This window comes from Theropithecus gelada, chromosome 14, assembly GCF_003255815.1.
Source record: "Theropithecus gelada isolate Dixy chromosome 14, Tgel_1.0, whole genome shotgun sequence".
In the NCBI taxonomy this organism is placed as follows: domain Eukaryota; kingdom Metazoa; phylum Chordata; class Mammalia; order Primates; family Cercopithecidae; genus Theropithecus; species Theropithecus gelada.
The window spans coordinates 99811713-99838176 of record NC_037682.1 but is presented as its reverse complement, the minus strand read 5'-3'; the positions used below and the strand labels follow the sequence as shown (position 1 = coordinate 99838176).

General features: G+C 42.2%; 1 protein-coding gene across 1 annotated transcript; it reads right to left on the bottom strand.

The window, feature by feature from the left end:
• Nucleotides 1–26464, bottom strand: ACAT1 (acetyl-CoA acetyltransferase 1). Its single transcript, XM_025358391.1, has 12 exons — nt 26306–26464; nt 15831–15878; nt 13887–14004; nt 13501–13596; nt 12897–12997; nt 9064–9207; nt 7892–8042; nt 6400–6495; nt 5541–5654; nt 4023–4087; nt 1709–1866; nt 1–872 (listed from the first exon to the last, which is right to left on the bottom strand). Exons 1-12 carry the CDS (start codon nt 26375–26377, stop codon nt 752–754), a joined length of 1284 nt encoding a protein of 427 aa, XP_025214176.1. The 5' UTR covers nt 26378–26464; the 3' UTR covers nt 1–751.

Here is a 26464-nt window from a genome sequence, read left to right as displayed (position 1 = left end):
TTTTTTCCCAGATAAAATGCAATGCAAGATACTTGTGCTACAGTCTGTCCTGCTTAAGAAAAGGCATTATGGTTTATTGGAAGTGGTGATCTGTTCCCTTTTTTATAAATCCATTCAGTTTATCAGTTTCTACCTCCTTTCCCACTCTCTATGCTGCTGTAGTAATTCAGAGCCCAAACTGCAGGGTTTTCTGTTTGACTTCCCCCAACCCTGAATGTTGAGGTTGTAAGAAATTGCCCCCACTTTAGACCCTGAGCACATGGGCTTCTGTCTTGTTTTGTAGTACTGTTGCACACACTGTGGTTTGAGTGACTATATGAAGCACTGTTAGTTTGTCCAGAATAGCCAACTCTTACTGTAAAGAAAAGTAATTTACTAAATGTAAATTACCTACAGAGAACATTCACTTGACCTTTAACAATCCTCAAAAATATAAATTTGTTCTCACAAATGGAAGCTTCTAGCTGCTTACATAAGTCACTAATATTACACATTGGTATTTCTACTATATTTCGATTATAAGTATAGACTCAGAATGCAAAGATGTATGAGACTTTTCAAGGTTACCAAAAAGCAGAAGAAAAAATTTAATTTCAAAAGGTTTTGGGATTTTATTTTGATTTTTAAAAGTTAACATAGAAAATAATATAAATGAAACAGCTTATCTGAATATAAGCTAACCCACAGTAGTCACACTGATTACAGCAGGCCTTCTGGTCACATACGGTTGTCTCCTTAAATAGCAGGTTGTCTACAGCTTCTGAATTAGCATGGCAGAAGCACCTCCTCCTCCATTGCAAATACTGGCAAGACCGTATTCTCCTTGCTTCAAGGCATGAGTCAAATGACCAACAATCCTGGCTCCAGACATTCTAAAATTAAAAAAGCATTTACTTCTTTAATGAAGTACAGAATTTATGAGTAACCAAAATGTTTCTATTCCAATTTAACTTCATGAAAACCTTACTAGCCACTACTTCACTTCTTGCTGAATTAACTACTACTATTCTAAAACTAAAACTTGGAGGACTTGTTTCAGGAAGGGTCACAGATCTTAGATCTTTTTTTTTATTTTATTTTATTTATTTATTTTTTTTTTTAATTTTTATTTTTTTTTTGAGATGGAGTCTTGCTCTGTTGCCAGGCTGGAGTGCAGTGGTGCATCTCAGCTCACTGCAACTTCCGCCTCCCGGGTTCACGCCATTCTCCTGCCTCAGCCTCCCAAGTAGCTGGGACTACAGGCGTGCACCACCACACCCAGTAATTTTCGTATCTTAAAGTACAGAAGAGTATAATGGAAGATGGAAGGGGGATGTGGAATAAACTACATATTGGGTACAATGCACACATTTGGGTGACAGGTGCACTGAAATCAGCCCCCACCACTATAAATTCATCCATGTAACCAAAACCCACAGTACCCTAAAGCTAATGAAATAAATAGGAAGGAGAAAGAAAAAGGGGGGGAAAAGTCTAAATGTACACTTTATTTTTCTTCTTCAACATAAAAGGTTATTAGGTTTCAAATAACAGATGTGACAGGTCTCTGTTCAGTATTGGATACCATCTATCAGAAATGATTTTTGCCTTATGAAAGATGGGTAGGAAGGAAAACTTAAATCAAGAGCAATAGGAATTATGAGTTTTAAGTTTAGCTAGAAACACAAAGGCAGCTATTAACCTAGATATAGTTATTATTTTTACCTACCCAATTGGATGCCCCAGAGAAACAGCTCCTCCATTGATATTCACTTTTTGGGGATCAATCTCCAACATTTTAATGTTTGCTAGTACAACCAGACTAAAGGCTTCATTTACTTCCCACATTGCAATATCTTCTTTTTTTAATCCCACATCTTTAAGAACCTAAGATTTTTTTAAAAGACAGATGATGTTCAAATAATTAGCAATCACAACTTACTGTCATTTCCTTGAAATACTACAATTGGAAGTTCTTGGTTTCAGATGGAAGGATCTCTATTTTCAGATTTTTTTTGTTTTTTTTTTTTTTTTTAGACGGAGTCTTGCTCTGCCTCCCAGGCTGGAGTGCAATGGCGCCGTCTCGGCTCACTACAACCTCTGCCTCCCAGGTTCAAGCAATTCTCCTGTCTCAGCCTCCTGAGTAGCTGGGATTACAGATGCCCACCACCATGCCCAGCTAATTTTTGTATTTTTAGTAAAGATGGGGTTTCACCATGTTGGCCAGGCTGGTCTCAAAACTCCTGACCTCAGTTGATCCACTCACTTCAACCTCCCAAAGTGCTGGGATTATAGGCATGAGTCACCATGCCTGGCCTATTTTCAGATTTTTAGTTGCTTATCCTATTCCATTATATCAAAGAATTTTGTTTGCATTATGTCTATTTGGACATAGAGGACAGAAAATTTGGTTTTCTTTCCACAGATGTTTGAAAAGGTGCATTTTCTATTTAGGGGTACATAATGCTTTATATATTCTTAAGCTCTGCTTTACTGATTGTGTGTTGCTTAGTTCTACATTCTTTTTTGTTGTTGTTGTTGATTTGTTTTGAGACAGGGTCTTGCTTTGTTGCCCAGGCTGAAGTGGAATGGCACAGTCATGGCCCACTGCAGCCTTGATCTCCCAGGCTCAAGCGATCTGCCTGCCTCGGCCTCCCAAAGTGCTGGGATTACAGGCGAGAGCCACTGCACCCAACCAGTTCTATGTTCTTGACTATTAATGAAAGAGGTGTATTAGTTTCTACTATAAGTAATATTAATGCATCCCCCGCAGTTTCTGCTTTATAAAAGTTACTGTAGGGTTATCCGGGCCACAGATACTTAGACCTGTTGCAGTTTCATTGTAAGTCATTTATTTAAAATCTTACACTATATGATGTGTTTTGTTTTGGTAGTTCCTCAGCTATGCAGGAAGGTGCCAGTATTATCCCTATGCTAATACTTTTTAAAACATTACTAGTGAGTGCCCTTTTTCTTTACAGAAGAAATTTGATTGTTGTGAGCAATAATAAAATTAACATGGAACTCTTCCTCCACCTTCCTCTCTTCAACTAGTGGACTAAGGTAGCTTTCTAGCCTATACAGCTCAAACAGCTTCCACTGTTCCAACAACACAAAACAAAATATGGTGCCCATATATAGCCACATCTGTAGCTCTCAGAAGTTATTCTACCTTCAGAATCCAGAATTGTGTAGTACCCTTGCTTTCCAATGTGATGCGCTCACTTTCAGAAGCTGCATGTTCCTGTCATTTTCTGAGATCTGCCAGCTCTGAGCAGATCATCACTCCACTGGCCCCTGGTTTCTGATCCTTCTCTATTCTTGTTTCCTACTGATTATGCAGTTTTTTTCATTGTGGGGGTTGGGAGCAGTGGGGAGAATCTCGATTTTACTAAAATTCTGCCATTTTTTTTTTTATCTGGGTGCTTACAGAAGTTTACTGTCAGGGTGAGGCCTCTCAAAAGGAAATATTTACTTAAGATTTCTAAGAACCTGAACCCCTAAAAACTTTCTTTTCCTGTGACTGCTTAGCAATTTCCCACTGAGACTTGGTTATTTCTCCTTTGATAGCACTTACTGACAATTTGGAATATGTAGGTTTTCTGTCTCTAGTTTCACTATTTACTCTGAAGACCTGCTGCCAGCTGTTCCCTTTCTGAATGGAGTCCTCTCCTGGGGAGTGACTAGTTGCTTTCCGTTCTAGATTTGGAACTACCAGCCAGCATTCCCTTTTCTTTGCCAAACCAACCTCCCCTTTGTGGTTACCACACCAGGTGTGTGAGTTCTGTATGATACTTACAAATAATTCAGATGTGTAGTTTTACCTGTTCTAGTGAAGATGTAGTTTGTGGGCTGTTCTTTCTTTATTTTTTTGTTATCCTTGTTGCTCTTACTCTTTTCAGGGGAGGACATGGGAAGATTTGAAACCAAGCTATCTCTCTGCTTTGGCAGATAAACAACATTTAAATTCTAAAAACTGCAGCCTTGGTATAAGCAAACTGGAAGTTGGCATAATGGAGTATCATCCCTCACTTTGTTCTCACCATAGATACAGCATGTACAGGAGCAATTGGAAAATCAATAGGTTCTACAGCAGCGTCAGCAAATGCTGTTTAAAAAAAGGGGGAGGGTGAGTTGTTAAAAATCTTTTTTTTACTACATAGAATATGCAAAAGTCAAGTTTAACCCATTAAATGCACATTTCCTAACCCCTTTAATATATGTAAATACATTTCTTCCTTTTCTAAGATTCTACACTTTATAAAATTACTCCAGTAATCTAAGACACTGATTTTCATTGGGAGGGAGTTTGGGGGTATTTGCCTCTAGGAACATTGGCACCATCTAGAGATGTTTTTGGTTGTCAGAATAGTTCAGATGCCACTGTGTAGAGACTAAGGATTCTGCTAAACATCTACAATGCATAGAAGAGTCCCTACAACAAAGAATTATTTAGTGCAAAAGTCAATAGTGCTGAGGTTAAGAAACCATGATCTAAGCTAAGAAAAAAATGAAGTTATAAAGCTTTTTATAAAATAACAAAATAGCATCTGTTTAAGTCCTTAGGAAGAAGGCAAGACACATTTTTGCAGCTAAAAATCAGCTTAAGGACATTGAGAACTTACCCAGGGCCACAGTGTTAATATTAAAATGCCACACATCTAAATTTTGTATTTCTGGACTCCTAATCCCATATTCTTTTTTTCCTACATAGCTGCCTCTCTAGGAAAATGCATGTACTTTATTTTCTTCTATTTATCATAAAGGACAGGAAGTTTTTTAAAGCTTAATCTTTAAAAAAAAAAAAAAGAGAGAGAGACAAGATCTTGCTCTGTTGCCTAGGCTGGCGTGCAGTGGTGCTGCAGCTTTGACATCTTGGGCTCAAATGATTGTCAGCCTTAGCCTCCTAGGTAACTGGGACTACAGGCATGCCACTACACCTGGCTAATTTTTTTTCTTTCAGAAATGGGGTCTCACTGTGTTGCCCAGGCTGGTCTCAGACTCCTGGCCTCAAGCAGTCCTGCCTTAGCCTCCCAAAATGCTGGGGTTACAGGCGTGAGCCACTGTGCCTAGCCCTTAAAGCTTAATCTTATATAAAGTATAATGAAAATATTAAAGGAGCTTCTATCTCAATTGAAATATGTATTAAATTCTGCCACAAGTACAACCTATAGATAGTAATACTTAATATTGGAGTTGGCTATATCTAACAAGTAAACTTAATTTCAGGAAGAGCTTATAGATGTTTAAAAACCTTTTTTTTTTTTTTTTTTAAGACAGGGTCTTACTCTGTCACCCAGGCTGGAGTGCAGTGACACAATCTCAGCTCACGGCAACCTCAAACTCAGGAGGGCTCAAGGCATCCTCCCACCTCAGCTCCCCGAGTAGACGGTAGTACAGGCACATGTCACCATGCTCAGCTAATTTTTTAACTTTTTGTAGAGACAAAGTCTCACTATATTGCCCAGGCTGATTTTGAACTCTGGAGCTCAAGCAATCCTCCCACCTCCACCTCTGAAAGTGCTAGGATTACAAGTGTGAGCCACCTCGCCTGGCCTTACCTACTATTCTTGCCAGTGGTGTAACATTGAGCCTCTTGGCTGCACCTGCTGTCATCAGAACCAGAGCAGCTGCTCCATCGTTCAGCGTACTGGCATTGGCAGCTGTTATTGTACCTGAAAGCAAAAATAAGCATGAAGTCAAAACATTACTTCACAATAAATGCATTTGATTCAATTTAACAAATACTGCCTGGGCTGCTAAATATTTAAAGAAATTACAAATATGGGTGGAGACAATTCCTGCCCTCAGGAAACATGTACATATAACTGCAAAACAATGTAAGAATACCTTTTTGTGTTCATAAAACTAAGTTTTCTCAAAGATCAGAAACATGCATGATGGCACTGGGTAAATGCTGGTCTACAACTCTTGAAAGATAGGGACCAGTTAATATTTTTGTATCCAGGGTCTAACTTTCCTTATTCAATATATAGCAGATACTCACTACATATTTTTCAAATCAGATATTTCTTCTTATCTAGAATCACCTGAAGTTAAATATCAATGAATACTAAAAACTACCAAACCACTTTAAATAGGAGAATGTTATCATATATAAATTATATCAATAAATCTGTTTTTTCAATGCCAGTGAAGACCCTATCATAGACTGCTACATATGAAAAACTGAATTCTATAGCCATATTATACATCTCTTCCCTTAGATTTATATATTGAAGGTATAAACTAACAGTTTTATACTTTCAATTAATCTTACATGAGCCTGATATATTGAAAATGTTAAATAACATCTAGATGTTTTCTAGAATTACTTTTTAAAAATCCTTAGGCCATGCTAAGAATTAGATATGGTATACTGGCTCAATTTTTTCTTATGCTTCATTTCTTAACACTAACCATTTTCTTTCTGGAAAACTGTCTTCAGCTTTGGAACTTTGCTAAAATCAACACGTTTATATTCTTCATCTTCTTTCACCACTACATCTGGTTGACCTAAAATAAAAATATTTTAAGTGAAATCACTCAAAACAAGTAGTCATTCAGCAAGCAACTGTTGTACAAGATGCCCAGTGGTCTGTGCCTCCCTTTGTATCCCTGCCTCCCTTAAACCATCCCAAGTAAACACTAATCTAGAATTTATTATCTGTAATCTCTATTATGTTACCATCTTAAAGAGAAACTTATAAAGTAGCTTCACAAATTTTTTTTTTTTTGAGGCAGGCTTTTCCTCTGTTGCTTAGGCTAGCATGATCACAGTTTACCTCAATCTCTCCAGGCCCACGTGATCCTCCCACCTCAGCCTCCCAAGTAGCTGGGACTACAGGTGTGAGCCACCACAGCCAGTTAACTTTGCTTGTTTGCTTGCTTGCTTGTTTGAAATAGTCTTGTACAGTCTCCCAATAGAGTACAATGCTGCACTCCTAGCTCACTGCAGCCTTGAACTCCTGGGCTCAATTGATCCTCCTCCCTTGGATTCCCTAGTAGCCGGGACTACAGGCATGTGTTGCTACACCCAGTTAATTTTTAATTTTTTTGTGTGAAGGCCGAGTCTCACTTTGTTGCCCAGGCTGGTCTCAAACTCCTGGGCTCAAGCAGTCCTCCCACCTCGGCCTCCCAAAGTGTTGGGATTACAGGTGTGACCCACTGCACCCAGCCACAAAATTTAAATCTACACCTCCACATCCCATTCTCTTCTTCCTCAACTCCCTTCTATGATCACAGACTCCACTCTCCTGACCCCAGAGGTAGCTATCTGACCTATACTAGATAAGTTCCAGTATTCTATCTAGAGCACAGTAATCATTCCTGGAATAGAACTGTAACCTAAAGCAAGTTAATGAGTCTTTATTGTGGATTTATTCTGCTGGAACTGGTGAGAAAGTCTCTTTCCTTTTTGAGAATCGTATATATGTGACCCTAGAGGTAGAGACAGCAACTTTAGAAAGGCTGACAGAATAAAGCACAAAAGCCTGCAGGTGTGAGAAGCCAGGAGTGCATGCCTTAGTAGTAGTGAACACCCAGTTCCAATCCCTGAAGTTCCCAGAGCTGAATGGTTGCTACTGTTCATCCTTCAGTTCTTGGAGGCACTCCCAGTAACCTTCTAGTAAATCCCTTTTCAATTTAAAATACCGTGTTGACTGTCACTTACAGGAAAAAGAGTTCTAATAAATTTCACAAAATAATACTCTTAGGGATCTTATAAATGGATTGAAACCTGACATTAAGTTGGGTGGATTTATGTTCTCTCTGAACTGGCAACTCTTCACTTTTTATTAACCATAAGCAGTGTCCTCAGTTGAAATGAACAAAGATAATGTCCTAATTTAAAACTTAAGCATAAAACATTCAGCAACATGAAAAGTCTATTCATCCTTTTTGGAACTTTTACCTTTTACTGTAACTGTGACAGGAATAACTTCATTTCCAAATTTCCCAGCATCCCATGCTGCTTTACTTCTGGTATAAGAATTAATAGCATAAGCGTCCTGTTCATCTCGTGCAATATTCAGCTTCTTTGCTGTATTCTCAGCACAGCTGCCCTGATGAAAAGTTGAAATAGTTTAAAGTTAGTTAATTTTGCGTAATTTAGAAAATATCTTTAACTTTGCATAGCTTATAAAATAGTGTTTAGTAGTTACGTTTCTTAAAATATATTTCTTAGGCCGGATGTGGTGCTCATACCTGTAATCCCGGCACTTTGGGAGGTCGAGGCAGGCAGATCATGAGGTCAGGAGACCAAGACCATCCTGGCCAACATGGTGAAACCCTGTCTCTACTAAAAATTAGCCAGGCATGGAGGCACACGCCTGTAGTCCCAGCTACTCGGGAGCCTGAAGCAGGAGAATTGCTTGAGCCCAGGAGGCGGAGGCTGCAGTGAGCCAAGATTGTGCCACTGCATTCCAGCCTGGGCAACAGAGCAAGACTCCATTTCAAAAAATAAAAATAACAGCATATACACACACACACATTTCTTTCTATACCAGGTCACTTTTCACTCATGTCTTTTTTTGAGATGGAGTTTCACTCTTGTCACCCAGGCTGGAGTGCAGTGGTGCAATCTTGGCTCAATGCAACCTCTGCCTCCTGGGTTACAGCAATTCTCCTGCCTCAGCCTCCCGAGTAGCTGGGATTACAGACACCACCACCATGCCTGGCTAATTTTTTATATTTTTAATAAAGACAGGGTCTCACCACATTGGCCAAGCTGGTCTCAAACTCCTGACCTCAGGTGATCTGCCTACCTCGGCCTCCCAAAGTGCTGGGATTACAGGCCAGAGCCACCGCACCCGGCCCACTCATGTCTTATCTTCAAATACTTGAATTAGCCAAGCAGTTGCTAGCTGAACGTCAGAAAATACTGTATTTAAATGTGAGACAATTTCTTTAATGACTGAGCCATGCCAATGCAATAGGCATACAAAAATATTTTCCGAAAGTACGTGGCTAAAATCAACATTTATAGAGCCCATCTTTCAGTTCAGTTTGTAAAGTACATACAGTAAGAAAAATCAAACAGTATTGGACACTAGATAGCATTTATCCACTAAAAATCACATTTACCATATGAATTTTATTGTAGACATCAGTTAGCCCGTCTTTAACGATCAAATCTTCAAGCTTTACCCCGCCATATGGTGTTGATCCTCTGTTCATTACATATGGAACATTGGACATGCTCTCCATCCCACCTGCCACCATCACATCCTGTGCAGCAACACCAGAAAAACCCAATGTTAATTCAAACAGTTGCAAACCCATGACATCCTTTATACAGCTGCCACCAAACAAGTATTCTACATGCATTTATTAAACATTTGTTACACAGTGAATACAGGAAGTACCCTCTTTACCACTTCACCCTGATGAAAAGAAGTGGTGTAAAATAATATAATGAGAAATAAGTTGGCTGTGTGCAGTGGCTCACACCTGTAATCCCAGCACTTTAGGAGGCTGAGGCGGGTGGATCACTTGAGGTCAGGAGTTCAGGATCAGCCTGGCCAACATGGTGAAACCCCATCTCTACGAAAAATACAAAAATTAGGTGGGTGTGATGGTGGGCGCCTGTAATCCCAGCTACTCAGGAGGGCAAGGCAGGAGGATTGCTTGAACCTGGGAGGCAGAGGTTGCTGTGAGCTGAGATCGTGCCACTGCACTCCAGCCTGGGGGGCACAGCAAGACTCCTCAAAAAAAAAAAAAAAAGTGGAGGCGGAGGTTGCAGTGAGCTGAGATCGTGGCACTGCACTCCAGCCTGGGCGACAGAGTAAGACTGTCAAAAGAAGTTCACAACCAGACATTAATAAGAATACCAGAAATCTGGCCGGGTGCGGTGTCTCATGCCTGTAATCCCAGCACTTTGGGAGGCTAAGACGGGTGGATCACGAGGTCAGGAGATCGAGACCATCCTAGCTAATACGGTGAAACCCCGTCTCTACTCAAAATACAAAAAATTAGCCAGGTGTGGTGACACGCCTGTAATCCCAGCTACTTGGGAGGCTGAGGCAGGAGAATGGCATGAACCCAGGAGGCAGAGCTTGCAATGAGCCAAGATTGCACCACTGCACTCCAGCCTGGGTGACAAAGCAAGACTGTCTTAAAAAAAAAAAAAATACCAGAAATCTTTCATGTAAAACCATCTTCTGAAATTCTTAAGTTTTCTTTTAGACAGGGTCTCGCTCTTGCCCAGGCTGGAGTGCAGTGGCATGATCTCAGCTCACTGCAATCTCCGCATTTTGGGCTCAAGTGATCCTCCCACCTCAGCCTCCTACGTAGCTGGGACTACAGGCATGCACCATCACACCCAGCTAATTTTTGTATAATATTTTTAGTAGAGATGGGGTTTCGCTATGTCACCCAGGCTGGTCTCAAACTCCCAGACTGAAGCGATCTGCCCACCTCGGCCTCCCAAAGTGCTGGGATAACAGGCGTGAGCCACCGTGCCTGGCCTGAAATTCTTACCTTCTAACCCTTCATTTCATTCATGCTGCTAAAAACTTAATGTGCTCTAGAAGATTAGAAGTAATCTCAGTTCATGAAAATAATCCTACTTCCTTGACTGAGATCCTCATCATCTCTTTCTGGACAGCTGAAATAATTTTCCACTTGATCTTCTGACATGCAGCCTTTCCACCAAAGCATCATCGACACTCATCTGACTTATTTTGGCTAGAATGTAAGTCTGATCATTTCACACTTTAGAGAACTCAGCATAATATATAAAGCCTTTACAGTATCCCTTCTCTCCCCTTTTTCAGTTTCACGGCCTAACCCATACCCCAGGTCACACAGAACTAGTTAAAGCTCTCCAGAGTTTCACACACACACCTCTGCACTTTCCCCATCCACCAACATGTAAAACATCTACTTTTCCTTTAAACTATTCAGAACACTACTTCATGTCTGCCTTGACCATTTATTTCTATCCTTTCTTGAAACCATTTCTCTTCCTTTGTGTTCCCCAATTACTGTGCAATGCTTTTAATATTATTATATGTTTATATGTCAAGTCTTCCCACTAGACTATGCTCCTTTGAGGCCAGACACCCTGTCATATTTTTACATCCTTGGCAACTGACATACAGAGGTTTAATAAATATTAATCAACTTGTTATTACTTTTACAAGTCAAAAAAAAATCACTTGCATTATAAGAGCTAGTTAAAAACACAGTTTAAAATAAAACATTAATGTAAACAAAGCCAATAATATGTTCTTACAGTCTTTAATCAGGCATACAGACAAGTTCTATACCAAAGAAACCTAAATATTTTGCCTATTCTGAAATATAGAAATTCTTAACCAGTTCTCATCTAAGTTTTATTCACTTGTACTTTTTACTGGGGGTGATGGCAGTAATAAGTGACAGAAAATAAGGTATCAATTCTTCATTATAAAGCAAAACTGACCGTTTTCCAAAGGTCATAAATATTCAAAACAAAGCACTTGCAAGTATGCCTGTAAGTCACTCTATATATTCACAAATGAATAAAATAATATTAAAGTATTTCCATATAGTACAAATGGCATTTGCTAGAGAACCACAATACATCGATTAAGACAAAATTTTCCATGACAAAGAGTTTTGAAACTAAATCTCGTGACCATTTTTCACCCACTGGTTTGACGAGGGTTTGGTACCACCCAGTGGTGGTGCAGATCCAGACAAGTCACACAACTTTTGGAAAGTATAACTGGTACAACTTTTATGGAAAGCATCTGCAGATGCCAAAATGTTCAAATCCTGACTCAGCATTTCTTTTAGGCATTTTTCCAACAGAGACCTGCACATGTACAGATTTTTTTAAATGTTTTGTTTACCACTCTATTTCCAGTGACTGTCACATGGTAGATGCTCAGCCCTGTAACTCTGTGGCTGTCTCAGACACACTGAAAAAAAATCTTCATCTGAAAAATGAAGGGCTCATATCTGTGAGAATCTTGGTTCTTCTGTGTGTCCAGGTCTCACCTCCTGATATGACAGCATATATTTGCTAAGGAGCCTGTCTCTTGTTTGATCTCAAGTAAAGACAAGATACAGATCAGCAAGGCCAATTAGAAAGCCTGTAGAACTTAAATGAGTTCAGGCATTGTAGAAACTACAATTAGTCATCAAGCCTGGGCTCAAACAATGATTTGATTCCCAGGGTTAAGCACCTTGTTCTCCTTTATAATGAAAACATTTATAATAAATTCTGGCAAATATAGTATTTATGAATTTTTAGTCACCCAGCCTCAGAAAAAGACCCAAATGCCTTGGCTAAAAACTATTTTTTTTTTTTGAGAGTCTTGCTTTGTCTCCCAGGCTGGAGTGCAGTGGTATAATCTCAGCTCACTGCAACCTCTGCCTCCCAGATGCAAGTGACTCTTGTGCCTCAGCTTCCCGAGTAGCTGGGATTACAGGCGCCTGCCACCATGTCCAGCTAATTTTTGTATTTTTCGTAGAGATGGGGTTTCACCATGTTGGCCAGGCTGGTCTTGAACCCCGGGCCTCAAGTGATCTGCCCCCAGCCTCCGCCTCCCAAAGTGCTGGGATTACAGGAGTGAGCCACTGCACTCAGGCCTAAAAACAACTTTTTAACACAAGACACTCAGGCTATCTTTTTCTTTTTTAAAGAACAGGGTCTCGCTTGCTATGTTGCCTACGCTGGTCTCAAACTCCTGGGATCCTCCTGCCTTGACCTTCCAAAGTGCTGAATTACGGGCATGATACCCAGCCTATGCTATCATTTTGACCATACTTCAGATGGACTTAGCAAATCCAGACACTCTTGAGCGTGTGAGAAAACATAGTAACTTATGAGAAAGAATCTCATTTCTAAAGCATGAATATGCCTAGATTTTTGTGTCTTTTAGCCCTAGGTATTCTGATTAATAAATGGAAAGGATGGTGTTTCTTACCTGATGTCCACACATAAGACTTTGAGAGGCCATCATGATGGCTTTCATTCCTGAAGCACAAACTTTGTTTATGGTGGTACATGGAGTAGAAATAGGTAAGCCTAAAACCAATATAAGTCACTTGTGAAAAAGAGATACTCAAACACAACTGCAGAACTTAATAGAGCATGTTACTATAAACTACAGCATTTCTTCTGCCAATATAACTACAAATTATATAATGCATTTAATATTTAAGCTTCAATAACCTTCATTTTGCCATTTTATACTTTTTTTTTTTGAGACGGAGTCTCACTCTGTCGCCCAGGTTGGAGTGTAATGGTGCAATCTTGGCTCACTGCAACCTCCGCCTTGTGGGTTCAAGCAATTCTCCTGCCTCAGCCTCCCAAGTAGCTGGGATTACAGGCATGCATCACCACACCTGGCTAATTTTTGTATTTTTACTAGAGATGGGGTTTCACCATGTTGGCCAGGATGGTCTCAAACTCTTGACCTCATAATCCACCCACCTCGGCCTCCCAAAGTGCTGGGATTACAGGCGTGAGCCACCACACCTGACCCCTTTTACACATTAAGTATAAAAGCAAAAATGTCTTCCAAGTACCTGCACCCAATACTGCCTGCCTTGCAGGAGCTTGTCCTTCACCTCCTTGTAGAACATTACCCATGTATGCTTCTTTCACTTCTTCTTTTGGAATCCCTTTATTTAAAAAAAAAAAAAAAAGACAAAAAGGCATTTAATGATTAGTGGTTACCTAATAAGGTATGTGACATTACACAATAGGAATGGTTTCTTTTTTTTTTTTTTTTTTTTTTTGTCAGTTTTGAGTTTCAATCTAAACTGTATAGTAGAAAGACTTCTTTACAAGGGAAAGCAGAAATGGAGGCATTAAGTCATTTCTAAGTGTTACATACATAGTTAATGCAAAATAAATCTTTTCCATGAAATATTTTTGCTCCCTTAACACGAAAAGCAAAGCAACTACTGACCTGCCTTTTCAATGGCTCCCTGAATTGCAATGGAACCAAGCTTAGTGGCTGGCAGCAAGGAAAGGCTGCCTAAAAAAGATCCAATGGGTGTTCTTGTAGCACTTACTATGACCACTTCCTGGCAAGACACAAGATGGTAAAAATTATAGGTATTTTACCCAAATCATATTTCATTAAACATAATTCATAAATATATTATCAAAAAAAACACTTCTATGAATGAGTAGTCATCAAAAATTAAAATAATCTCAATAGTTGAACAGCTGTAAAGATAATCAGTTCAATGCTAGTGCTTTATGATTTAAAACCTTATAGAAACCAACTCTAAAACAGATGTAGATCCTTCCCAGTTCTCTACAGGAGGTTTGAGGACAGAAGCTTAAGTTTCCTTTCTATTCCTCAGTCAAAACTCAAGAAATGGTCACTGTACCTTGTTTTTTTGTTTTTGAGACAGGGTCTTGCTCAGCTGCCCAGGCTGGAATGCAGTGGCACGATCATAGCTCATTGCAGCCTCAAACTCCCTGGCTCAAACAATCCTTCTGCCTCAGCCTACCAAAGTACTAGGATTAAGGGTATAAGCCACCACACTCAGCCACTTTACTCTTGTTAACTGCATAATAAACAGCTCTAACGAAGAGGGTCCCTTACTGAAAGGAACTCTGGCTAGGAATCAAGACCTGTATCCTAGATGGGGCTATACCACTTAACTAGGACACAGCAAGGGCCAGAATTTCTTTTTATATATATAATTTAAGACGGAGTCTCACTGTGTCACCCAGGCTGGAGTGCAGTGGTATGATCTTGGCTCACTGCAACCTCTGCCTCCTGGGTTCAAGCGATTCTCCTGCCTCAGCCTCCTGAGTAGCTGGGATTACAGGCATCTGCCACCACACCCAGCTAATTTTTGTATTTTTAATAGAGATGGGGTTTTGCCATGTTGGCCAGACTGGTCTTGAACTCCTAACTTCAGGTGATCCACCCACCTTGGCCTCCCAAAGTGCTGGGATCACAGGCATGAGCCACTGTGCCCAGCCAGAACCATAATTTCTTTTTTTTTTTAGACAGAGTTCCGCTCTGTTGCCCAGGCAGGAGTGGGCAGTGAGGCGCCCAAACTCAACTCACCTCCCGGGTTCACATCATTCTCCTGCCTCCGCCTCCTGAGTAGCTGGGACTACAGGTGCCCGCCACCACGCCCGGCTAATTTTTTATATTTTTAGTAGAGATGGGGTTTCACCATGTAGGATGGTCTCAATCTCCTGACCTCGTGATCCACCCACCTTGGCCTCCCAAACTGCTGGGATTACAGGCGTGAGCCACCCCACCCAGCCCAGAGCCATAATTTCTTAACCAGTAAGACAATAATATGAACATTAAGCAAAAGAAGATAAAAGCTCTCTTGAATACTGTAGAACAGCACTGTGACAGTTCTCTCCTCACACTTGTCTCCCATAGTCTCCTATTAAGTTTAGAGATAAATAACAGAATGGTTGCCTAGATTTTGGTAGAAGATCTTAACTAAGTCACTTTAGTGACCCTTACAAAACAGAGAGGACTCCTCAGAAGGTCCTAGGAGATGTTGTAATGGCCCTCCTTGTCTAATTCCCAACTGATCCACTCCCTCTCTTCTAGGATCTTCTATATGGTCTCTGCTTGTACCACACACAATACAATGGGAGTCCCTGTGAGTAACGGAAGAACACTGCCCAGTTCTAGAGGGAATGTTGTTTTGCAGCAGAGTATGAGGAAGCAGCAAACATTGGCAGAGACCAACTGAAATGTTTTTCTATTATAGTCATCTACTTTAACTGAATATTTGAATAGTTAGCTATTCCTAACTGTTGGATAATCCTGCTTTGACTTTCACATATACCCAAATCATAAGTATATGCATTTTTATTGACATTTCCTTTAAATTCTGGAACTTTTAAAGCACAGTTTACTTACCTTCAAAGTGGGTTTTGAGACATAACTCCGTTCCACATATCTTATTTCCTGTAATATAAATATGTTATAATGTAAAAATTATTAAACTATGTCATTTTATATTTCTCAGTGATAAAGTTATAGTGATTTCTTCCTATATCTTTATGCTTTTATTTCCAAGTTTTCTGCGGTCAGAATATATCACTTTTAACAATTAGAAAAAAATGACTGCTTTATAAATAAACTTCTGATTATTCATTGGAAATGTACGTTTTAACTCCTAAGTTTACTATCTTAAAATTTCTAAGTCTTGGCCAGGCGTAGTGGCTCACGCCTGTAATCCTAGCACTTTGGGAGGCCAGGGTGGGTGTGAGTCACCTGAGGTCAGGAGTTCAAGACCAGCCTGGACAACATGGTGAGACCCAGTCTCTACTAAAAATACAAAAGTTAGCCCAGCGTTGTGGCACATGCCTGTAATCCCAGCTACTCCGGAGGCTGAGGCAGGAGAATAGCTTGAACCCAGGAGGCAGAGGCTGCAGTGAGCCAAGATGCCGGCACTGCACTCCAGCCTCAGCAACAGAGCAAGACTCCATCTCAAAAAAAAAAAAAAAAAAATTCCAAGTCTTTCTTAAATATAGCTTTCTAAAATGTAGTTTTGAGTTAAAGCTAGGTTCTAAATTATTTAGTCTTAGAATCTAACAAGACATTCTCATTTCTTTAAGACTGTTTTCAAGTAAAACTTGCTGTTTCTCCCCATCCACTTCCAACAATTGTCTTTGATTTATATGAGGCAAACACATAAATTATGTCTTAAAAAAGGAAAGAGTAAACATCTTGCCCCTACTACTTCTCAGTTCTTTCCACACTTCTTACAAACAAATGTCAACAGTAGGCTGGGAGAGTGGCTCACGCCTATAATCCCAACACTTTGGAAGGCTGAGGTGGGCGTATGACTTGAGGTCAGGAGTTAGAGATCAGCCTGGCCAACTTGGCGAAAAAACCCCGTCTCTACTAAAAATACAAAAATTAGCCAGGCATGGTAGCGGGCGCCTGTAATCCCCGCCACTCGGGAGGCTGAGGCAGGAGAATCGCTTGAACCCAGGAGGCAGAGGTTGCAGCAAGCCAAGATCACGCCACTGCACTCCAGCCTAGGAGACAAGAGTGAAACTCCGTAATAAATCAATTCTGACAACGCAGGACATAATTCAGAGACCTAACTGATCTGAAATTAGACTATCAGTAACTGGGTGAGATGGCTCATGCCTGTAATCCCAGCACTTTGGGAGGCCAAGAGGGGTGGATCACAAGGACAGCAGTTCAAGACCAATCTGACCAACATGGTGAAACCCCGTCTCTATTAGAAATACAAAAGTTAGCTGGGTGTGGTGGTCCATGCCTGTAAGCCCAGCTAATCAGGAGTCTGAGGCAGGAGAATCACTTGAACCTGGGAGGCAGAGGCAGCAGTGAGCTGAGATCACGCCACTGTACACCAGCCTGGGCGACAGAGTGAGACTCCATCTCAAAAAATGATAATAAATTTTGAAAATAATAATTTAAAGACTTTAAAAAAAAGTTCCTAATTGTAGTAAACATGCCGGTCACTGCCTCTCCAAACACATGTCTTTCTCAAAGGGCAAGCCTAAGTACTTACAAGGTGACTCCCCTGCCTCTGGCCAGAGCTGATGGGATCAGGAATGGAATAGACGCACCCAAGCTAGCACCCTGAGAGACTGGGTCAGTTGGATGACGGTGGGGACTGGGACTGAAAAGTCAAAAGGGCTGGAGCTGACCAGCCAATGCCACAGAAAAGCAGTGGTTAGAACAAAGAAAAGCCATGAATATGCTGAGAAGCAAAACAATGGAACATATATACTCAGAGACAGGAGAAATAGACCATGGCACACCACAAGAGGCAAAAGATGGCTTGGTTAGTGATTTTCTGGCTTGGGTTCTGGCAGGGTCAGTTGCACTTTATTTTGTTTAAAAATTTTCATATATAGGCCGGGCGTGGTGGCTCAAGCCTGTAATCCCAGCACTATGGGAGGCCGAGACGGGCAGATCACGAGGTCAGGAGATCGAGGCCATCCTGGCTAACGGTGAAACCCCGTCTCTACTAAAAAATACAAAAAAAAACTAGCCGGGCGAGGTGGCGGGCACCTGTAGTCCCAGCTACTCGGGAGGCTGAGGCAGGAGAATGGCGTGGAACCCAGGAGGTGGAGCTTGCAGTGAGCTGAGATCCGGCCACTGCACTCCAGCCTGGGGGACAGAGCGAGACTCCGTCTCAAAAAAAAAAAAAAAATTCATATATAGAAGTAAAAAATAAACCAGAACTCCTGGACTCAAGTACTCCTCCTGCCTCAGCCTCCCAAGTATCTGCGACTACAGGCATGTGTCCCTGCACCTGGCCAGCTGCACTTTATTTCCTATCCTTGGATGTCCTAGTGCTTGCTCACTGTATCTCTTCAGAAAGTTCCCTTTCTGGAGATTCCTTAAAGAACTAAAACTAGAACTACCATCTGGTCCAGCAATCCCACTACTGGGTATCTACCCAGAGGAAAAGAAGTCATTATACGAAGGCCATGCGCTGCGGCTCACGCCTTTAATCCCAGCACTTTGGGAGGCCAAGGCAGGTGGATAATGAGGTCTGGAGTTCAAGACCAGCCTGGCCAACATGGTGAAACCCCATCTCTACTAAAAATACAAAAATTAGCTGGGCGTGGTGGCGCACATCTGTAATCCCAGCTACTCATGAAGCTGAAGCAGGAGAATCGCTTGAACCCGAGAGGCAGAGGTTGCAGTGAGCTGAGATCAGGCCACTGCATTCCAGCCTGGGTGACAGAGCAAGACTCCATCTCAAAAATAAAGTCATTATATGAAAAAGACACTTGCACACGCATGTTCATAGCAGCACAATTCGCAATTGCAAAAATATGGAACCAGCCCAAATGCCCATCAGTCAACAAGTGGATAAAGCAAATGTGGTATATATACCATGGAATATTACTCAGCCATAACAAGGAATGAAATAATGGCATTCACTGCAACCTGGATGGAATTGGAGACTATTATTCTAAGTGAACTAACTCAGGAATGGAAAAACCAAACAGCATATGTTCTCACTCATAAGTGGGAGCTGCGCTATGAGGACACAAAGGCATAAGAATGATACAGTGGACTTAGTGTCTCAGAGGAAAGGGTGGGGATGAGGAATAAAAGACTATACATTGGGGACAGTGTATACTGCTCGGGTGATGGGTGCACCAAAATCTCAGATATCACCACTAAAGAACATATTCATATAATCCAACACCACCTGTTCCCAAAAGCCTATTGAAATAAAAATTAAATTTTAAAAGTCCCCTTTCTACTTAGCTAGTTTGTTCCTTGTTTACTAAGTCACTTATTTCAAGCTTCTGGTCCAGTTTAATGGAAGCTTCCGTGGTTCTCTCCACTTTGCTCTGGATCCCATTTCCAGTTGCCTTTTCAAAGACAGCACAGTTATCCTTTCCCTCTCCTCTACATCATTCATCCCTTTTACTTCTGGATAATTCCATAAGCATACAAACAGGCTCTGATTCCCCCGACCTAAAAAAACAAAGTAAAACCAAATAAATGTCTCCTCACCCACATTCCCACTGAGCTTTCACCTCATTTCTTTTTTTCTTTTTGAAAAAAGGCTGGAGTACAGTGGCGCGATCTCAGCTCACTGCAACCTCCACTTGCCAGGTTCAAGCAATTCTCTTGCCTCAGCCTCCCGAGTACCTGGCATTACAGGCATGCACCACCACGCCTGGCTAATTTTTGTGTTTTTAGTAGAGATGGAGTTGCACCATGTTGACCAGACTGGTCTTGAACTCCTGACCTCAAGTGATCCGCCTGCCTCAGCCTCCCAAAGTGCTGGGATTACAGGCGTGAGCCACCACGCCTGGCCTCACCTCACATTAGTTCTCTTTGGCAAGAAAGGTTTTCCAGGTTACCTACAATGTCTGTTTGCTTGTCCTCACTTCCTCTTTACAGTTCAACCCACTCAGATCCAGATTTTATTTCTGCCAGTTTACCACGGTTGGTTCTCAGCGACATCAACAATGTCTGTGTAGCAAAATCCAACTCACTATAATTGTCTCACTTAACCTTTTAACACATCAGCAAGACTGGGCTCACCTTTCTTTGAGAAATATGCTGAGCAGTTAAGAGCCTGGGCTTACCAGCTCAGTGTTCTTTGTTTTGTAGAGACAGAGTCTCACTATCTTACCCAGCTGGTCTCAAACTCCTGAGCTCAAGCAATCCTCCTGCGTTGGCCTTCCAAAGTGCTGGGATTACAGGCGTGAGCCACTGTGCCCTGCAAGCTGAGTATTCTTGAGCAAGTTACTCAGACACACTTACCTTGGTTTTCTCAAATACCCTCTATGGGCTGTTATGAGAATAAAATGAGGTAATATGTATAATCTACTGCAGAAACCCTTCCTTGTCTTGGCTTCCATTACAAACGTGGACTCCTACCTCATTAGTCATATTTACCTCAGTCTCCTTTACTATTTCATCTTCCCCTTTCAACCTCCAAGTGCTCAGTGTCCCAGGGCTTTGTTCCAGGCCTCTTTTAATTTAACTTCACTATCTCCTTAGATAATCATATCCAGTCCCATGGCTTTAAAAAGCATTTATGAGGCCGGGCGCGGTGGCTGGCTCGCGCCTGTAATCCTAACACTTTGGGAGGCTGAGGCAGGCGGATCACGAGGTTGGGAGATCGAGACCATCCTCTGGCTAACACAGTGAAACCCTGTCTCTACTAATAATACAAAAACAAAATTAGCCGGGTGTGGGGGCAGGCACCTGTAGTCCCAGCTACTCGGGAGGCTGAGGCAGGAGAATTGCATGAACCCGGGAGGCGGAGCTTGCAGTGAACCAAGATTGCGCCACTGCACTCCAGCCTGGGCGACAGAGCAAGACTCTGTCTCAAAAAACAAAAGCATTTATGTGCTGATGATTTTCCAAATTCCTATCTCCAACCCTGACCTTTCAATTGACCACCAGACTCACACCCAAGCGCCAACCTGGCTGCAGGTGAATGTCCACATCATAGCTCTCAATTTCTAACACTGCAAAACCTGTTGGTGGCCGGGTGCAGTGGCTCACCCCTGTAATCCCAGCACTTTGGGAGGCCGAGGGGGGCAGATCACGACATCAGGAGTTCCAGACCAGCCTGGCCAACATGGTAAAACCCCGTCTCTACCAAAAATACAAAATAATAATAATAATAATTTTAAAAAAATAAATTAGCAGGGCATGGTGGCACACACCTGTAATCCCAGCTACTCCAGAGGCTGAGGAAAGAGAACTGCTTAAACCCGGGAGGCAGAGGTTGCAGTGAGCCGAGATTGCGCCATCGCACTCCAGCCTGGGTGACAAAGCAAGACTCCATCTCCAAAAAAAAAAAAAAGAAAAGAAAAAGAAAACCTGTTTGTTCCCAGTATTCTTAGGTGCTCAAGCCAAAATCACCCTTCATCCTTCCCTTTATCACAATCCCTAAAGCCCAGATCTGTCAACAGCGTCCAAAACATAACTAAATTAGTCCACTGCCTCATCGCCACTGCTGCCACCTAGTCCAAGCCACCATCTCTTGTTCGTATTAATGGCCTTCTACCTAGTTCCCTGCCTCCCCTGACACCTCTCTACAGACCATCCACTTTTGAAAATGTAAATCAGATCATATCACTCTACTGCTTAAAATAATTTAATGGCTTTTCATTGCTCTTGGAATTATATCCAAACTCTTTACCTCATCCTACAAGGCCCTGCATGATCTGGCTCTTGGTTTTCTCTCCAAATTTACATCACTCTTGCTCTGCGCCAGCCACTGGCATCTCTTTGTCCTAAACCCTATCCTGATACCTCAGGGTCTCTGCAGTGTGCCTCTGCCAGTCATAGCCTCCTCAGGCTGAGCATGGTGGTTCATACCTGTAATCCCAGCACTTTGGGGAGGCCGAGGCAGGTGGATCACTTGAGATTAGAAGTTTGAGACCAGCCTGGCCAACATGGTGAAACCCCGTGTCTACTAAAAATACAAAAATTAGCTGGGTGTGGGGGTGGGCACCTGTAGTCCCAGCTACTTGGGAGGTTGAGGTGGGAGAATCGCTTGAATCCAGGAGGCGGATGTTGTAGTGAGCCGAGATCGTGCCACTGCACTCTAGCCCGGGCAACAGAGTGCGATCCTGTCTCCAAAAAAATCAAAAACAAAACAAAAAGCTTCCCCAGCAATCCATGGCTGGCTCATTGTTATTCTTCATGTCTTTTCTAATGACACATTCCCAGAGTGGTCCACGCTAACTACTCTATCTAAAATTACCCTCTACTTTTTCCTCTCTTTAATATGAATATCTTTATTTCCTTCAAAGCACCTCTCACACTGTAAGTATGTGGTTCACATCTTTGTTTTATTATCCACCCCTCCAACATAACGCAGGCTTCCTGATGGCAGGACGGTGTCTCTTGTTCACTGCTACATCCCTATGACTTAGCGCAGTGCCTAGTGCTCATTAAATATCAGAAATGAATGACAAAATTATAGTATGGTCAGGACACTGAACCATACAGTGTACAATAAATACATGCTGAATGAACACTACCCATTAAGTTTTATCTACATAACACAATTATCTTTCAGGGAGGGCTCTTGTTCGTATTAATGGCCTTCTACCTAGTTCCCTGCCTCCTCTGACACCTCTCTACAGTCCATCCAGTTTTGAAAATGTAAATCCTCTGCCATGCCAGGCAGAGGTCAGCACTCCTACTGCAACTTTCATAACCCCCATGCACATTCTAATTGTTCCAGAACATATAATTTTGTAACCTTCAGGTGGCTTGATTGTCTCCCTACTAGACTGTGAATTCCAAGAAGAGACTGATTTTATTTATTTTCTATCCCAGTGATGGCAAACAGACTGATTTTATTTATTTTCTATCCCAGTGATGGCAAACAGACTGATTTTATTTATTTTCTATCCCAGTGATGGCAGCAGACATGAAACAAATATTTGAAGACAGTCTGAAACTTACCAATTACTCAGAGAAACAAAATTTCAGCTACAATAAATATGTTATGAAACCAGCAAAACTGATCATGAACTAAAGAGTAACTGAGGGCCTACTTTACATGGGAGAGTCAAAAAAGGCCTTCTAGCAATGTTAGTGGAGCTGAGAAATGAATGTTAAAGAGTCATCCTTGGAAAGATCCAGGAAAAGCACATTTGAGGCATTAGGAACAAGTAGGACAAAGGCCATGAATTAGGAACAAACTTGGCACACATACTAAGTGTAGAAAGAAGGGTCCTGTGGCAAAAGCAGAGTGAGCACAGCAACAGCTGAGGTCACAGAGTAAGTAGGGCCCAGCAGATCATGATAAGGGTCTAGATTCTGGCCTGTGGGCAATGACAAGCCACTGGAAGCTTTTATGTTATAAAAAGACCACTCTGGCTGCAGTGTAGAGAACTGAGAGTACTAGGGTAAGATTAGAAAAAGGGAAGGGGGCCGGGTGTGGTGGCTCACACCTGTAATCCCAGCACTTTAGGAGGCTGCGGTGGGCAGATCATCAGAGGTGGATCACCTGGTGGGCTGGTCAGGAGTTCGAGACCATCCTGGCTAACATGGTGAAACTCTGTCTCTACTAAAAATACAAAAATTAGCAGGCATGATGGCAGGTGCCTGTAATCCCAGCTACTCAGGAGGCTGAGGCAGGAGAACTGCTTGAACCCGGGAGGCAGAGGTTGCAGTGAGCCAAGATTGCGCCCACGGCACTCTAGCCTGGGCAACAAGAGCGAAAGTTGATCTCAAAAAATGAAAAAAAGAAAGAAATTAGCAACAGGAAGGAACTAGCATACAGGCTGGTAGGTCAAAGGGAAGAAGCAAGGTTACCAAAGCTAAGGGGTCAGGAACCCAGCAGAAGCAGGAACCACAAGAGAGACAGACACTGCCAGAGACAGACAGACAGACAGAGAAATTATTCTGCCTTCTCCCTTCCTCCTATCTTCCAATCTTCCACCGGTGCCTCACACCGGTGCCTCACACTGGCTACACCCAGCCAGAAGCCAGCTGACATTGGTCAGCCTACAGTCATGCAGACAGAATAGGGGAGGGGAGAGAAATGAATCTGGGAGCAAATAGGCCCAAGACTGGCACAAGATAGGAAATTTTTTTTAAGTCTGAGTATTAAAAGAAGCTGAAAACTGGATCAAAACACAAAACAGGAGTTTCAAGGAGGGAGTGGTCAATAGTGTCAAATATAGGATAAAGGTCAAGAAGAAAAAACATGGGCCGAGCACAATGGCTCACACCAGTTTGGGAGGCCAGGAGTCCAAGACCAGCGTGCGCAACAGAACCAGACTCTGTGCCTACAAAAACTAAAATAAACATAGATTTTAAAAAATAATTTAAAACCACAGAAAAAGGAAATCACTGATAATTTTCAGCTGGAGTGGCACAGAAATTTAACTGCAGAGAGTTAAGGAGAAATGGATGCAGAATAAATGGGAGGTAATGAGTAAAGACCACTCCTTTGACTAGAGAGAGAAAAGTGATTCAAGCTAGAAAGGCAACATGCTCCAATAAAGTCCATAAAGATTTGTTGAACATAAAAGAGACCTGATAAGCAAAGGGAAAAGAGCCAATGTAATGAGAGGTCAAATTCTATTCTACAAAATAGCACAGAAAACTGAAAATCCTGTTTATTGATTCAATAAATGACCATTTAATTCAAGTATGCAATACAACTGCTTCCTAGAGTTCAGTAACATGAATGTCACGTATCATACATGAGAGCATGTACAGGCATTTTTTTCATGAGGAGTATTTGTTTTTGATTGTACGAGTATTTGTGTTTCATTTTAAGATTTTTTTTTAAGATGGAGTCTCACTCTGTTGCCCAGGCTGGAGTGCAGTGGCACGATCTCAGCTCACTGCAACCTTCCCCTCCCGGGTTCAAGCGATTCTCCTGCCTCAGCCTCCCAAGTAGCTGGGATTACAGGCACCCACCACCACGCCTGGCTTTTTTTTTTTTTTTTTTTTTTTTGTATTTTTAATAGAGGTCGGGTTTCACCATGTTGGTCAAGCTGGTCTTGACCTCCTGACTTCAAATGATCTACCCACCTCAGCCTCCCAAAGTGCTGGGATTACTGGCATAAGCCACTTCAACCAGCCTGATTGTAAGATCTTAATTAAACCATAAATTAAGAAGGTTCTGAACTTTTTGTTTTTAACATCTCTAGAGTACCTAGTTCACCTACCTCACTTAGTCAATACTGACTGAAACCCAAGATAACCTAATTACATTCTTGTGATTTCTCCACTCATCCCATGAGACTAACAAATGGCTAAAAACTCATCTTCCTTGGAAACCTACACATTTTGACTTTTCTATTATCTGTCACCCAGGATCAGTTTTAGACTTTCTTTTCCCTTGGCTTCGCACCCTCACTCCATAATTGTAAAGTCCTACACTGGTTCTTCACAATCTCTTGCACAGCTGCTACCACCAGCACCCTTGTGCAAGTGATGTTACTCTACGCCCAGACATAAGAACTAGAGTCATCTCCCACTGCATCAAAAACAAACACATCAATAATCCCTACTTAACTAGGGTCAAATCCATACACTCACAACATAACTGGATCCCCAAGCTTATTGCCCCAATCGACCTGGAAAACTCAAGCTTCACTAACCACACCCTGAAGGTCTCTACCTATTCCTGAGGCTTTGCCTGACAATCTGCGGTGGGTACTCCCTTGCTTACGCATGTGGAGAATAAATTCTTTGAGACTCTGCCCCTGTTGTGTTCTCTAAACACAATAGTAAGAAGAGAGACATCCCTTGGAACACCCTCAGTATATGAGTTTTGCTCATATGTCAAGTATAATTTATTGTATTATCTGAGTAGTCATTAGCTTTCCCTGATAAATTTTAGGCTGCTTCAAAAAACGTCTGTTATGATCACATGGTGCCCTCTCCCCTTGTACGCCCAATGATTATCTATTATATTAAAAAAGAAAACGAACCTCTCCTGACAATAACGCACACGAACATCTTTTAAAGAAAATCTCGGAAGCAGCTGCACAGGCCTGCAAAGAGGCTCTCCCCGATCCCACCGCTCAGGCCGGGCCAGCGCCAATCCCGGCCGTCCTGTCCGCCCAGACGCATGCCCTCGTGTTTGACACCAGACACCTGCCCTGGTGTTTAACACGTACTGGTGTTTGACACACCAGTAACGCTCATTAAGATGATTACGCCGAGACCTCGGAAGTAGAAAAGTGCTGTAAAAATATGCGAGTCCCTGGGTGTTATGGGAGCACTTCGGCGGTTTTTAGACAAGACCCAGTCGCCTGCCTGTCCTGGGGCCTACGCCGCGCGCCCGAGCCGCGGGAGCTGCAACGGCCGCGGGCTGGAAGCTTTCGAGGAGGGGGACTCCTCGCTTCCCAGGTCTGAGCGCTGTGGGGACGAACCCCGCTCACCTGCACCAGCCTCCGGAGCAGGGGGCTGCGGCTGCGGGCGCCGCCGCGCAGAAGTGCCGCCAGCACAGCCATGGTTGCAGAACGCGGAGGGGCGGCTGCACAGGCAGAGAAGACCTCAGCGTCCTCCCCAACCCCGCACCCACAGCGACCCGGAGCGGG

What these genes read in the sequence shown, in the direction of transcription:
- ACAT1 (XM_025358391.1), bottom strand. Translation starts at nt 26,377, where the DNA reads ATGGCTGTGCTGGCGGCACTTCTGCGCGGCGGCGCCCGCAGCCGCAGC. An exon ending in GTCTTATGTGTGGACATCAG is followed by an intron (nt 9,208 to 12,896) that starts GTAAGAAACACC and finishes GTTGCTGCACAG; the next exon opens with GATGTGATGGTGGCAGGTGG. An exon ending in ACCACTGGCAAGAATAGTAG is followed by an intron (nt 4,088 to 5,540) that starts GTAAGGCCAGGC and finishes TTTTTTAAACAG; the next exon opens with CATTTGCTGACGCTGCTGTA.